Source organism: Girardinichthys multiradiatus, chromosome 19 (genome assembly GCF_021462225.1).
Source record: "Girardinichthys multiradiatus isolate DD_20200921_A chromosome 19, DD_fGirMul_XY1, whole genome shotgun sequence".
In the NCBI taxonomy this organism is placed as follows: Eukaryota; Metazoa; Chordata; class Actinopteri; order Cyprinodontiformes; family Goodeidae; genus Girardinichthys; species Girardinichthys multiradiatus.
Window position 1 is genome coordinate 15,576,915 of NC_061811.1, and position 12,317 is coordinate 15,589,231.

Below are 12,317 nucleotides of genomic sequence, written 5' to 3' on the forward strand. Positions count from 1 at the left end.
TTTTGTAAAAAACATTTTCCCTTCTGGTAGTAGTTTGAAGACTAGTATTAGCCTTTGAACGTTTGTTTGTGTTTAAGCAGCTCAAGTAATTATTAATGAATGGATGCCAAAGTGATTACTATTGAATTTAATTAGGATCATTTTCAATACTAGTTTGCGCTTAGTTCTCACATAACCTTTAGTTGATTTGATTTGATTTGATTGCTTGATTCTAAGCAAAACTTTAACACTGTGAAATATTTATAAATCTCCTTCTGCTGCTCTTAGACGTAATAAGAATCACTCAGTTAAAAGGAAAATAAATTATCCCTCTCACTGTTTCTTTAAAAAAAAATAATAACACTTATTTTTCCAGGAACGTTAATAAAATATTTTGTAGCCTAATCACAATACAACTAATGTTGTTTCTTTATTAAGTCCATGTCTTTGGAAATGTGCATATTTGGCTTCTTTCTTTTTATTTCTTCACCCACTTTGATTGGTGTTTTGCATCAAACTTTATTGTAATAACATTTATCAGATTTTTATGTTGAATTATCCCACAACAACCTCATTTATTGCTCAAGGCTGGGCACTGGAGGCTGGCTCTGTTTCCACAAAGAATCCCCGGTTATTTGGATACCATTCAAATGAAGCTTCAGATTGTGCAATAGCCAGTGCAAACAGCGGATCAGAGCAGGGACCACAGATGGGACATTAAAGGAACCACTGCGGGGTCAGTTTGTCTAAGACACACCTAACGAGACCAAATGCACGTGTGCCCCTGCACCTCCAGACACCTCTAATTAAACATGGCAATAAAAAACAATTAACCCTTCAATGTGTTCTCATCATCACCGGCATGTTGGCACCTTAGTATAAAAATAGGAGGAGCTGCACAGCTGAAATTCAGAGAACCTGCTTTGCATTTTCTATCTTTGAAAGGATCCACTGAGGAACTTGATTTTTTTTTTTTTTTTACCTGGTGCACAAAGGAGAGAAGTTCACCACTGTATATAAGAGATATACAAACAATTCTGTAATAATGCGCAGGTCATAATGGCTGTGGTAACAGATTCTTGGTTTACGCCTTTTTCTTTTGGGGCTCCCATGAAATAAATCCCCTCTGATGGAAGCCAAACCTCTATAAACGTTAACTTCCTTTTAAAGGGGACATATCATGCTTTTAAATGTTTCCTTTTCATATTTAAATCATTCAGTTGTGGTCTAGATAAAGTGGAACTGCAATGCTTTGGTCTGAATTGCTTGTTATTGTAGCTCCACAGGCCCCTCTTTTACCCCTGCTCTGAGGTGTGTCTGAGAGCAACTTGTTTTTGTGTGGTGTCTTTAAATGCTACTGAGGCACTTCACACTCTGACCCCTCTAGGTCGCACAGCGTTCCACTTCACCCTGTTCGGCCATTTTGTGGTTTGATACCAGAGATACAATTATCTAGCAGCGCAGAAACTTCTTATTCCCAAATTGATTAAAAGATGTCAGCAACAAAAGTCTTGTCCACCCAGCCTTACATCTTCGAGCCAGGGTCTGACCTAGAGAGAGAGGAGAATGAAGACGAACCTGCAAAACCACACCTTCAAATGAATGCATCGCAAAGGTGCATTATTACTATATGTACACCCTCTCCATCTATACCAGGTAACTACATTAAGGAGCGTAGTTTACATTTTGAAGAGGTTCTGATGCTGGGAGTTGTGTAATGAATTGTGTGGGTTAATACACCGAATAATGGAACATTTAGACTTATCCACTTGCAGCTTCGGCATACTTGAGCTTGGACTACAAAATCACAGTGAGAAATAGAAATGGTGGATTCGTGAAATTGGTGGCTGGAAGTCCATGACCTTGTTTTGCGGTCCCACAGCAAATACAGTGACCTAATAGTTCAAAAAAATCATAATGGGGAATAAAGAAAACTGAACGGATTGAAAAATATGACCCAAACAGAATATAAAGATAACTACGCAGCAACTGTTAAGACTAAATGCAACATTTCTGCTAAGCTCAGCCAATTAAAAATGCCCCCTTCTCCCAGATTCCACCAAATCTGTATTGAGATGCTGTTAGTGAGGGGGATGTCCCTAATAGGAAGAGGGGCCCCAAATCAAATTCTGCTTAACAGGCAACCTTAGGATAAGGTTGTCTGTCACATCTGTCACAAGTTTGTGGTTGCAACCTGACAACATTAGGAGAAAGTTCAAAGGTTATAAATAATATCTGTTTCAGTTGACAGGGACATACCTGTGTGAGGTTAAAATGTATCGAAATCTGTGACACCAGGGCCCTCTGACAGTTGGTGTAACACCTAGAGCTGCATTACATAACAGGTCTCCACGGAAATTAATTAAATTGTCTTTGTTGACACGGCATCATCCTACCCACTTGGGTGTGCGCATCTAAAACTCTTGGACGAGCGCTGAGCTCCTCTGCAACATCCTGCTCCCCATGCACCCTTCCTGATGTGAAGGTGATGAATGACGCTGTTTTTTTCCCCCTCTTCCTCTTAGGGGTTCCGTACAGCTGCTACTTCTTTAAGAGCCACCGCCCGCCCCCTCTCCTGTATTTTTAGCTGAGCCAGCTTCTTCATTTGCTGGATAAGACAAACATATCTCTGTGTGTGGACTGGATAATCGCGCTTGATCGTTTTTAATGCATGACATCAATTCGCATCCTGTGGATTCGCAGTGGGCCCATGCAGCCAGATGTTCCCCTGGAGTATCTATATCTACTTTGAGGCAGAGATTTGTTCCTCTCGGATGCTGAAACGCGCAGTCACCCCGTGGATGCTTGATGTGCGTTATGAAACGCAACGCTCCACCGGGTACCTAATATGAAGCGAGATCAAATGAATTAAATCTATTCATTTAAAATCCGACTCTTCCTGCAGCACAGAATCCTGCTCCTCGGCCCTCTGCTTCCTCTTTTCCTTGGACTGAAGGATCAGGAAAAAGCCTTCAAGACGGAGGGGGTAGTGGAGCATCGAGGGAAAAACAGGGGCAATATGAGAGAGCGGGACTTCATGCCCAACATGGAGAGAGGCAAGCCTGCCACTTACACGGGGGACAAAAAGGCTAAAATGGCTGCTAAAACTAATAAGAAGTGGGTGAGACTAGCCACTGTTTTTGCATATGTGTTGTCAGTGTCCTTAGCAGCCATTATACTGGCAATTTACTACAGCCTGATCTGGAAACCGACCTCCGCATCCTCCTCTTCTGGGAAGCCAGTGCCTGAAGGGGTCTCCCCCACCGCGAACCTCTCAGCAGTTTCTCCAAACAGCAGCGTCTCAGAGTGGAACTCTACACAGACAATGCTGGTGACAGACACGGCTGTGAACCAAACCAGACTGGCCACGACCCCGCGCAATTATGCGGAAAGGGGGTCCGTCTTCAAGTACGGCGCACCGGGGACAGAAAGTGCGCAGGAGGAAAGACTGTACGCATCTTCCCGCGGTGACAAGCATACGAGCGCTGCTCTCACCCCGGAGGACGAGGGCGATGCGGTGACCGACAACAGCAGCCCCGAGCAGGCGGCCGCGGACGGAACCACTGCCCCCCCCGACTTAAAGCCGGACCTGAGAGGAGACTGATCGGGCCGCCCATTATAACCCATCACTGCAACCTCTCTTATTTAAAAACGGAAAGTTTTACATTCTCAAAACCGCAGGTCGGATTAACACAAAGGTTTTCTGGCTGGAGAGCTCAATTTGCAGAGCCCCTGAATGGATGCTGAACTGCACATAATTAACTCATAACCTTGATTTTATGCCTGAGAACAGAGACGCGCTATTTTCTTCAAAGATCAGTTTCCCCTTTACTATGCTTTCCTTTTGTTTCAGGACATCTTTATGCCTTAAATCAACTTCTCAAGCCACTTACCCGCCCGAACACGTGGAAAAGATTTTTAAAAATATTTTCCTAAATCATAAAGAACAAGGACCAAAACTGTGGGTTTTGCAGGACGTTCTGGTATACTGAGCTACCATTTATCAATTTAAATCAATAGAATGCTGGCGAGCCAGCAATTACATGTGGGGCCCACATAGATCAGAAATGGGCTGACAAATTGGCCCCAAATTGGGGTTGTTTGCAGGTTACATCATAGGCATAGGCCAGTGTGAGATTCCAGTATGATAACATAAAGTCAGATGACAACTGAAAATAGGATTCAACCACTGAAACTAATGAAGGTGTCTTTATGTTCATAGGCCACTTAGTACCCAGCCAGCCTAAACAAAATCCATATGGGGCCCTCATACACATCTTGGATGAGTACATTACTTAATTTTTTTACATGTAGTCTATAAACTGTATTTTCTTGGATGGATCAAACCCTGGATTCCCATTAGAAGAGCCTGCATTATTAAGTTATGCTCAGGTACAGTATGTGCATATAACCATGTAAATGTTATGTGTATTTGGTAAGACAGGCATACATATTTTGGCCTTGAATTTTTAGTGGAAATATAGCAGATTTTTATTAAAAGTTGCAGTATGTATAAAAGGCATAACTATATCCCAAACCATGCAAATAAACATCCATAGGAAATTATTTTCAATGGTTTTCTATCATTTATCTGTTATTATACTGTATGCTCATGATATATTTGTTAATTTAGAGCCTGTTTCTTGCACTGTGGCATGGGTACTACTGGTGGTACTTGTCCCTTTAGTGGTACTTAGAGGAACATATGGTATCAACTATTTACAAGGTAAATATAATGTAAATGAGCTGTAATGTAGAGCTAATGAGCCCACATTGCTAAGAAGACGAGATGTTCAAGCAGATTGATCTGGACACCTATTTAGATCACCCACCGGGAATACGATAGAGACTAGCCTTTTAGTACATTTACACTTAATTTATATGTTTATTGATGCACATTATCCCTTTTGAATACATGTATACACATAAATATCAAATGGAGGAAATGGAGGGTAGGAGAGTATATATATATATATATATATATATATATATATATATATATATAGTGAAATGCAATGGATTAATATGTGTAGTTGCCACTAATCTGTATATTGCCTATGCATGTCAATTAGTTAAAAATGGTTTAATATAAGGTGTCAAATAGACTGAACCCTATTTCCCAGAGTGATCCCTAACCCTTCCCTCTTCCCTTATCTCTTGGCACTCAGTCCAATAAGTGTTTCAAATATTCCACGGAGAAATAGGACATTCCTTTAAGAAGCAGTTTTTCACTTATTTCTATGACATAAACAAATGTGATCTAAAATGCCCAGATGGGTTGTGAAGGCAGTTTTTAACCAAACAGCAGACATTACAGAAGAACAAAAAGCACAAATGTACTATGCTTACAACATTTTATGTATTTAGATTTTTTTTGATCATGTAATACCAAGATGTTCCAAAAACAGGAAACTTTAGTAGGTATACTAATCTTCAAATATGCTCAAGTACATCACAACCTTACAGTACGATAATCGTTCATTTGGGTAATACATCAGAATACATTTAACTTTAAATTACACTGTATTTTCTATTTTTGTTGTGGCAACAATCCATTTTAAACATTAGTTTTTCTTTCTTTCTGCTTGTTGACAAGAAGAACGTTGGTATGCATTGAACTACAAACTCATACTTGTGATGGGTGCAAAAATATGTTTTGTTAAAAAAATATGTCATCATTTTATAGGAATTCATAATAATAAATCAAATTAAACATGTGTCAGAAAACTTTATGAAACGTTACCATTACAATTACAATTACAGATCACAGTGTTATTGTACCATTAAAATATGCTATGTGAGATGACATTTATATTTGTCTCGAGATTTGCAAGTGCAGCTTGTACCCTAAATTAATTGAGACTTTGAAAAGTCTTCCTTTTTAAAAGCGACAAGACCGTTTCCCTTACCCCTCCCCCTACTCCACAAACACAACTGAGGGGGATTTCAGCCTTTGCCTCTTCAACAGAGTGAGGGGTAAAGGACTGAAATAGGATTCAGCTATAGAGTTGTCTATATTTTGTAGATGGATTGTTTTTGGGTTGCACGGTGGTGCACTGTTGGTGGCACTGTTGCCTTGCAGCAAGAAGGTACTGGGTTTGAACCCAGCCTGGGGTCTTTCTGCATGGAGTTTGCATGTTCTCCTTGTGCATGTGTGGTTTCTCTCCGGGTTCTCCAGCTTCCCCCCACAGTCCAAAAACATGACTGTTAGGTTAATTGTTCACTCTAAATTACCCTTAGCTATGAGTGTGTTAATGCATGGTTGTTTGTTCTGTATCGTGCCCTGTAACAGACTGGCAACATGTCCAGGGTTCACCCTGCTTCTCATCCCATGACCTCTGGAGACAGGCACCAGCCCCTATGTGAGAATAAGCGATTATAAATGAGGGATGGATGGATTTTCATTGGATGACTTCCATTTGCTTACAGTAATTTAGTAATACTTACAACTAAAATTTCATGGCAATTTTATGAAAAATAAAAACACAGTAGGTATCTGAAACAAGCTTTCGATGTTAAGTTGTAGCACAGGTGTTGGAGATATAGAAATAAAAAGATAATTGTGCTATTCTTTATTTTCTTCAGTTACATTGAAAAAAATATGAAGAGTGTTAGGTTGTGGCCTGGTCCCCCCCCCCCTGCCATTAGCAATACTGATGAACAACAATTTGCCTGTCTGCATTACATGCACTTAATGATACATTTTCACAATGAGCAATGGTACATTTATTTATCCATCCTTCACCTATACCCACTCATCCTTACTGGGTCATGTGGGGCTGAGAGGCGGGGCACACCCTGAACAGGTCGGCTGTCAATCACAGGGCAACACAAAGACACAAAATACAAACAGCAATGCACACAAGCACTCACTCCTAAGGACAAATCATATAGACAAAGTAAACTAATATGCACATTTCTGAGCAGAGGGATGAAGTTGGAGTACTTGGAGAGAACCCACTCATGCACAGAGTGAAAATGCCACATTACAAGCATAAAGACTCCAGGCTGGGATGCAATACCAACAGTACTACCAACTGTGACACTGTGCAGCCACACGTATTAATGTGTGGGGATACAAACTCAGAGAAGTTCAAATAAAGTTTATTCTGCAACTATCACAGCATTTTAAATGCAAGGCAGCCATATCGGATTTAAAAGTCAGGGTTAGTGAGAAACCTACCAATTTTTTTCCAAACATGCTGTGCAAATAGCTAACAATGTGTTTGTTTTGGGACTGATGTTTGAAGAATTTTTAGAAATATCTTAAGTGTACGGTGGTACTTTTGCATAAAATTTTGAGAAGCACTAATTGAGAGATAATTTCATCTAATATCTTCTGTGTTCTTTCAAACATGAATGTTAGATGGATTTAAATGAGCAGTGACTCAGTTCAGAGTGTAACAATGAGCGCTGATTCTTGTGAATGCGTAGGTACAACAGAAATAAGTGCAGCGCCAGCACAAAGAGGCCTCAGTTTACAGCCAGTCTTGTGATAATAAGAGTTTAATCAGATTTGAGGGGACGCTTTTACACTGTTATAGCAGCTGTATGATGGGTTCACACATCTACATCTCCCAGACTGTGCCACACTTCATAAAAAAACACCTGGCAAGCTATAAAGTGGAAATAACACCAACCACCCTGCTCTTCTCTCTTAGCAGAGTGTGAGGGAGGTGTATCGATTTAAGTTCTCTGGTTGCTGCTCGAACAGAGGCACATTATACAATGCTGCTTGGTGCTATTTTGCCTCTGCTATGTCTCAAAAAGGGAGTCGCTTGGATGACAGGTTCGACTTCTGTGGTGCCAGTGACAGCCATTTTTCACAGCCACTATCCAAATTAAATCATCTGATTCCCGCTGAGCAGCCACCACCTCACTTTGATGTAAACAGTGAAGACAGGCCTTGTTGTGTCAGTGTGACAGATTTGCAGAATCAAAGCCAAGGTTGTGTTCTAAACAGGAGGTCCATTCATCAGAGGAAGCAGTAGGAAATAATTACAACAGCGACTGACTGGTCTCTGTGTACGTGTTTGGACGTAAAATATGCATAGCCAATGGATCTTATGGCTTCTTTTGATGGAGGAGTTCATCTGTGCTCACGGTTATTGCTGGAAGCTGCATCTGACTCAGAGCGCACAACGTATGACCTCATGCCTCTCAAACCTATTTACTGAGGCAGATGATACAATTATTTCATTTCAACCCAGTCAAATGTTCCAAAAGAGAATAATATGAGATTTGTTTATGGATCACAACTTTTCATGCAATTAACCCTTAAAAGAGGTCTTTATTCATGTTTATACAGTACCTTGCAAAAGTATTCACTTTATGTCACAATAAAACAACAAACTGCAATGTATCCCTTTGGGATTTTGTTAGATAGGTCAATTTACAGTAGCACATAATTGTAAAGTGAAATAAAAATTATAATTATAATTTTTAAGTTTAAAAATTTAAATCTAAAATGTGGCTTTCATTTATATTCAGACTCTGAGTTAATACCTTTCACCACAGTAACAGCTGCTTTAGAAATTATTCTTTGCAAAACAACTTAAGCTCTGTCGGATTGGACGGAGAGTTTTCAATTTTCAAGTCTTTGCAGGTCTTCCCACAGATTCTCAATTGGAATTAGGTCTGGACTTTGACTGGGCCATTGTAACACTTGAAAATGTTTTGATGTAAGCTATTTAATCTCTGGTGCTAACAGGCTTTCCTCAAATATTACCCTGTATTAAGCTCCATCGCTCTCCTTGCTAAAGAAAAGAATTCCAACAGCATAATGCTGCAACCACCATATTTCATTGTGGGGATGTTGTTTAAAGGCTTATACACAGTGTTTGTTTAGCATGTAGACAAAACAGTTATAGTTTGGACTCATCTGAGATTTAGACAAGGTCTGCTTTAAACAGCAAACTTGACTTCTTATGACCTTCAATCTTCCATAAGGGTCAGATTTGTAAAATGCATGACTAATAGTTCTCCTGTGTACTGATTCTCCCACCTGAGCTGTGGATCTCTGCAGCTCTGCTAAAATTACGAAAGACGTCTTGGTGGCATCTGTGATTAAAGTTCTACTTTCTCTCTCTGAAAGTTTTAGTGGGTATCCATGATTTTCAAGGGTTGCAGGTTTACATTTAATATTTGCACATGATGGGAACAGTGCTCTGTTAGATGTTCATGATACTGTTTGTTCATCTGTATTTATTTAGAGTTCAAATCACCCTTGAGTTAACTTTATTATTTAATTAGGAGATGTGAAGGCAGGCTGCACGTTGGCGCAGTTGGTAGCACTGTTGCCTTGCAGCAAGAAGGTCCTGGGTTTGACTCCTGGGTCTTTCTGTATGGAGTTTGCATGTTCTCCCCTGTGCATATGGGTTTTCTCCAGGTACTCCGGTTTCCTCTCACAGTCCAAAAACATGACTGTTAGGTTAATTGGTCTCTCTACATTGCCCTTAGGTGTGACTATGTGTGTGCATGGTTGTCTGTCCTGTGTGTGTCTGTGTTGCCCTGTGATGGACTGGTGACCTGTCCAGGGTGTACCGTGTCTCTCGCCCGTAGACCACTGGAGAAAGGCACCAGCTTCCCTGCGACCCACTATGGAAGAAGTGGTAGAAAATGACTGACGTCGGAAGGTAATAGAATGTCCTGGATTTTATTTTTGGGTGTCAGAATAAATATGGCTGACAAAAATGCTAGCCCCACTTTTCAGATTATTATAAGCATAAAATGTGAAAACTATGCATCTGACAGGTTCCACTTTAATATAATGCATTGCTTTGTGTTGACCTTTTGCAGAAAATCTCAACAGAAATACATTGAAGTTGGTTGTTGAAACATAATAATATGTTCAAAAGTTAAAGGGGTGGGAATACAAAGCACTGTCTGGTGTTTTGCAAGTCTTAGATGACATATATTTCTTTATATTTTACCTACATGGATTTTGATTTCTTGACATCTGATCTAAGGATTTTCTGGCTGCTTGTTTATCTATTTTCAGACTTCAAGATCAGGCCATTTTTAGAGAAATGTTTTTTGTTTATTTAATTATAGCATTTTTGCTGAAATATTATCCACTGGTATTTTAACCTGGATAGACTCACAAAGACAAGACAGGGATGCAATTCGAAAAGTTTATTAGTGAATGTTTATATCTTTGGTGCTCGGACCCTGGTGGAAGACGTGAATGCTGAAAATGACATGCACTTGAATGAACATCTTTGGGTTATATTTAAAGATGTCTTCCCCCCTGGGATCCGATCCTGGTGGTGGAGTGGAGGCCTGAGGAGATTTGGAAAGAGTTTGGAAGCCAAATGGTGGAGATGGGGTGGAGGAAGGTCAAAGTTCAGCTGCAGAACGGAGGGTTCCATGGATGAAGATCTTTTAAAGCGGAGCCTTGAAGGATGATTGGCCGAGAGAAATGCAGACTTGACACTGATTGGTGGAGTAGAGCCGCATGGAGGAGTAATTAGACAAAGCTGGAGGTGATGGTGAGTTTTCCATGTTGAATTTTTGTTTAAACTCCATTTCCTGACAAATTTAATGAAGGTTGGATTTTCACTACAGGGTTTTACAAAACGTATACTGAAAAAATTTTGATTAATGATGCTGAGCTAGCTGATCTCAGATCAGGCTGGCAGTGCAAGGACATTTTGTCAGCCTTCCTGTTAATAATAGAGGGAAAGAAAAGTAGGAAGAGGAAGCAAAGAAGGCACGGTCATCCTGAGCAGAGCATCTGTAGAGCTGTGGTTGTTACATCTTGAATCCCAAAATGGTGAGGAGGGATGTCTCATGCACTCAGTGGGGATGGACGACCTTTCAGGTTCTGTCAACGTCGCGGTGCCAACCCGGCCCACAACTCGTTTCCACTTAACCTCCATTTATCAACTCTAATGACAGAACTCGACGGTTACCTCACTGTGCTGAAAATGTGAGTATTAAAATACATCAAAAACCCAGACAAGAAGCCAAATCCACCCTTTGTATTTCACCCAAAAGCATTGTCTCTGTGCTGTCTGTAAAGACTGACAAATAAAAAGACATCACATCTGCACAGAAGGTAAAAATATTTAACATGAATATGCTCAATTAAATGATTTTTTAATATATAGGGGTTGAGTGTGCCCAAGAAACAGCACATCAAATAAATCCTCAAAATTTAAATATTACCATTTTACAGTGCCATTTATGGGGTTCGTATCATCAGCTTTACAGCTTTTCCTTTTCAGTTGTGCTCAGGCTTGTAGTTCACAATAGTAATATCCATTTAAGAAAAATTTAAAGGAGCATGAAAGGAGAAAGGAGAGCACAAGGACAAAAGTTGCAGAAGAGTAATGATGCTACCTTTGGAAAGCTAAAGTTAGACATCAATGCATTACACAATGGCCACCTAACACAAAAAAGCAATAGCAAATCATCCAGTTTAAATTTGGATTTATACAATGAAGATTTACCTGATGATTTATCCAGTGAAGCTATAAAACATGTCATTTATGTCATAATCTCTGCTGTTCTGCCCAGAAATATTACTCCAATGTGTACAGACATATGTCTACATGTTCCTCCCAAAAACTGTCACCAGAATAATCTGCTTGACATTAGCTAGCCATGCATGATCAGTATGTTTTTTACTGAAGAGTTTAACTGATCTAGAGTGATGAAGCCGTCAAAATTATTATTCCAAGAACACAGTCTGCCATGCCATTCAAAGTCTTTCAGCCAGTCTGCAGTTAGTTTCGCATGACAATGTTCTGTGTGGCCCTACAAAGTCATTTCAAGCTAATGCTGGATATTGTCTGAGTGTACAGGAAATAAAAATACTGATACATTATCAGACTGCAGTTATAAACACTCCCTCCTTAATTGGCCCAGACAAAGGAATCACAACTGAAGTTAATCATCTTGAATTATCACGGTTAAACATGCAGGAGGATTGCTTGGCGTGAGCCTTTATTGTTGTAACATGATTCAAGGATATGAAAAGGCTGTGTAGCTACAAAGGCTTTTTGTTGTAAAGAAAAAACATCCGTCTAAAAACATTAATTAACTCTAAAAAATAATGATTTATTAATATTTAATTCTTAATATTTTCAGGTTGTATGGCTCTAAAATATATTTGCCCAGTAAAAGTCCCATAAAATGCTGAAAACTAACATATTTAAAGAGGTCATTTTGAAAAAGACTGTTATTAAGGATTAGGTAACTAAAAGCCCTATGTGTTTCCCTGGATATAGTTTTTTTTCTTCTTTTATATCAATATGAACCCTTTCTTCATCAACTCAGTTAATATTATTCGAACTTTACTCTACTTGAGTCCACAAAAAGCTGTTGTTGCGACA

The 12,317-nt window shown here is 39.6% G+C and overlaps 1 protein-coding gene across 1 annotated transcript; it reads left to right on the forward strand.

Moving 5' to 3' along the window:
• Positions 1-2,300: 2,300 nt before the first annotated feature.
• Positions 2,301-4,545, forward strand: LOC124855465. Its single transcript, XM_047345363.1, has one exon. The coding sequence runs from the start codon at positions 2,999-3,001 to the stop codon at positions 3,581-3,583; it is 585 nt and encodes a 194-aa protein (XP_047201319.1). The 5' UTR covers positions 2,301-2,998; the 3' UTR covers positions 3,584-4,545.
• The last annotated feature ends 7,772 nt before the right edge of the window (positions 4,546-12,317 follow it).

What these genes read in the sequence shown, in the direction of transcription:
- LOC124855465 (XM_047345363.1), top strand. Translation starts at nt 2,999, where the DNA reads ATGAGAGAGCGGGACTTCATGCCCAACATGGAGAGAGGCAAGCCTGCC.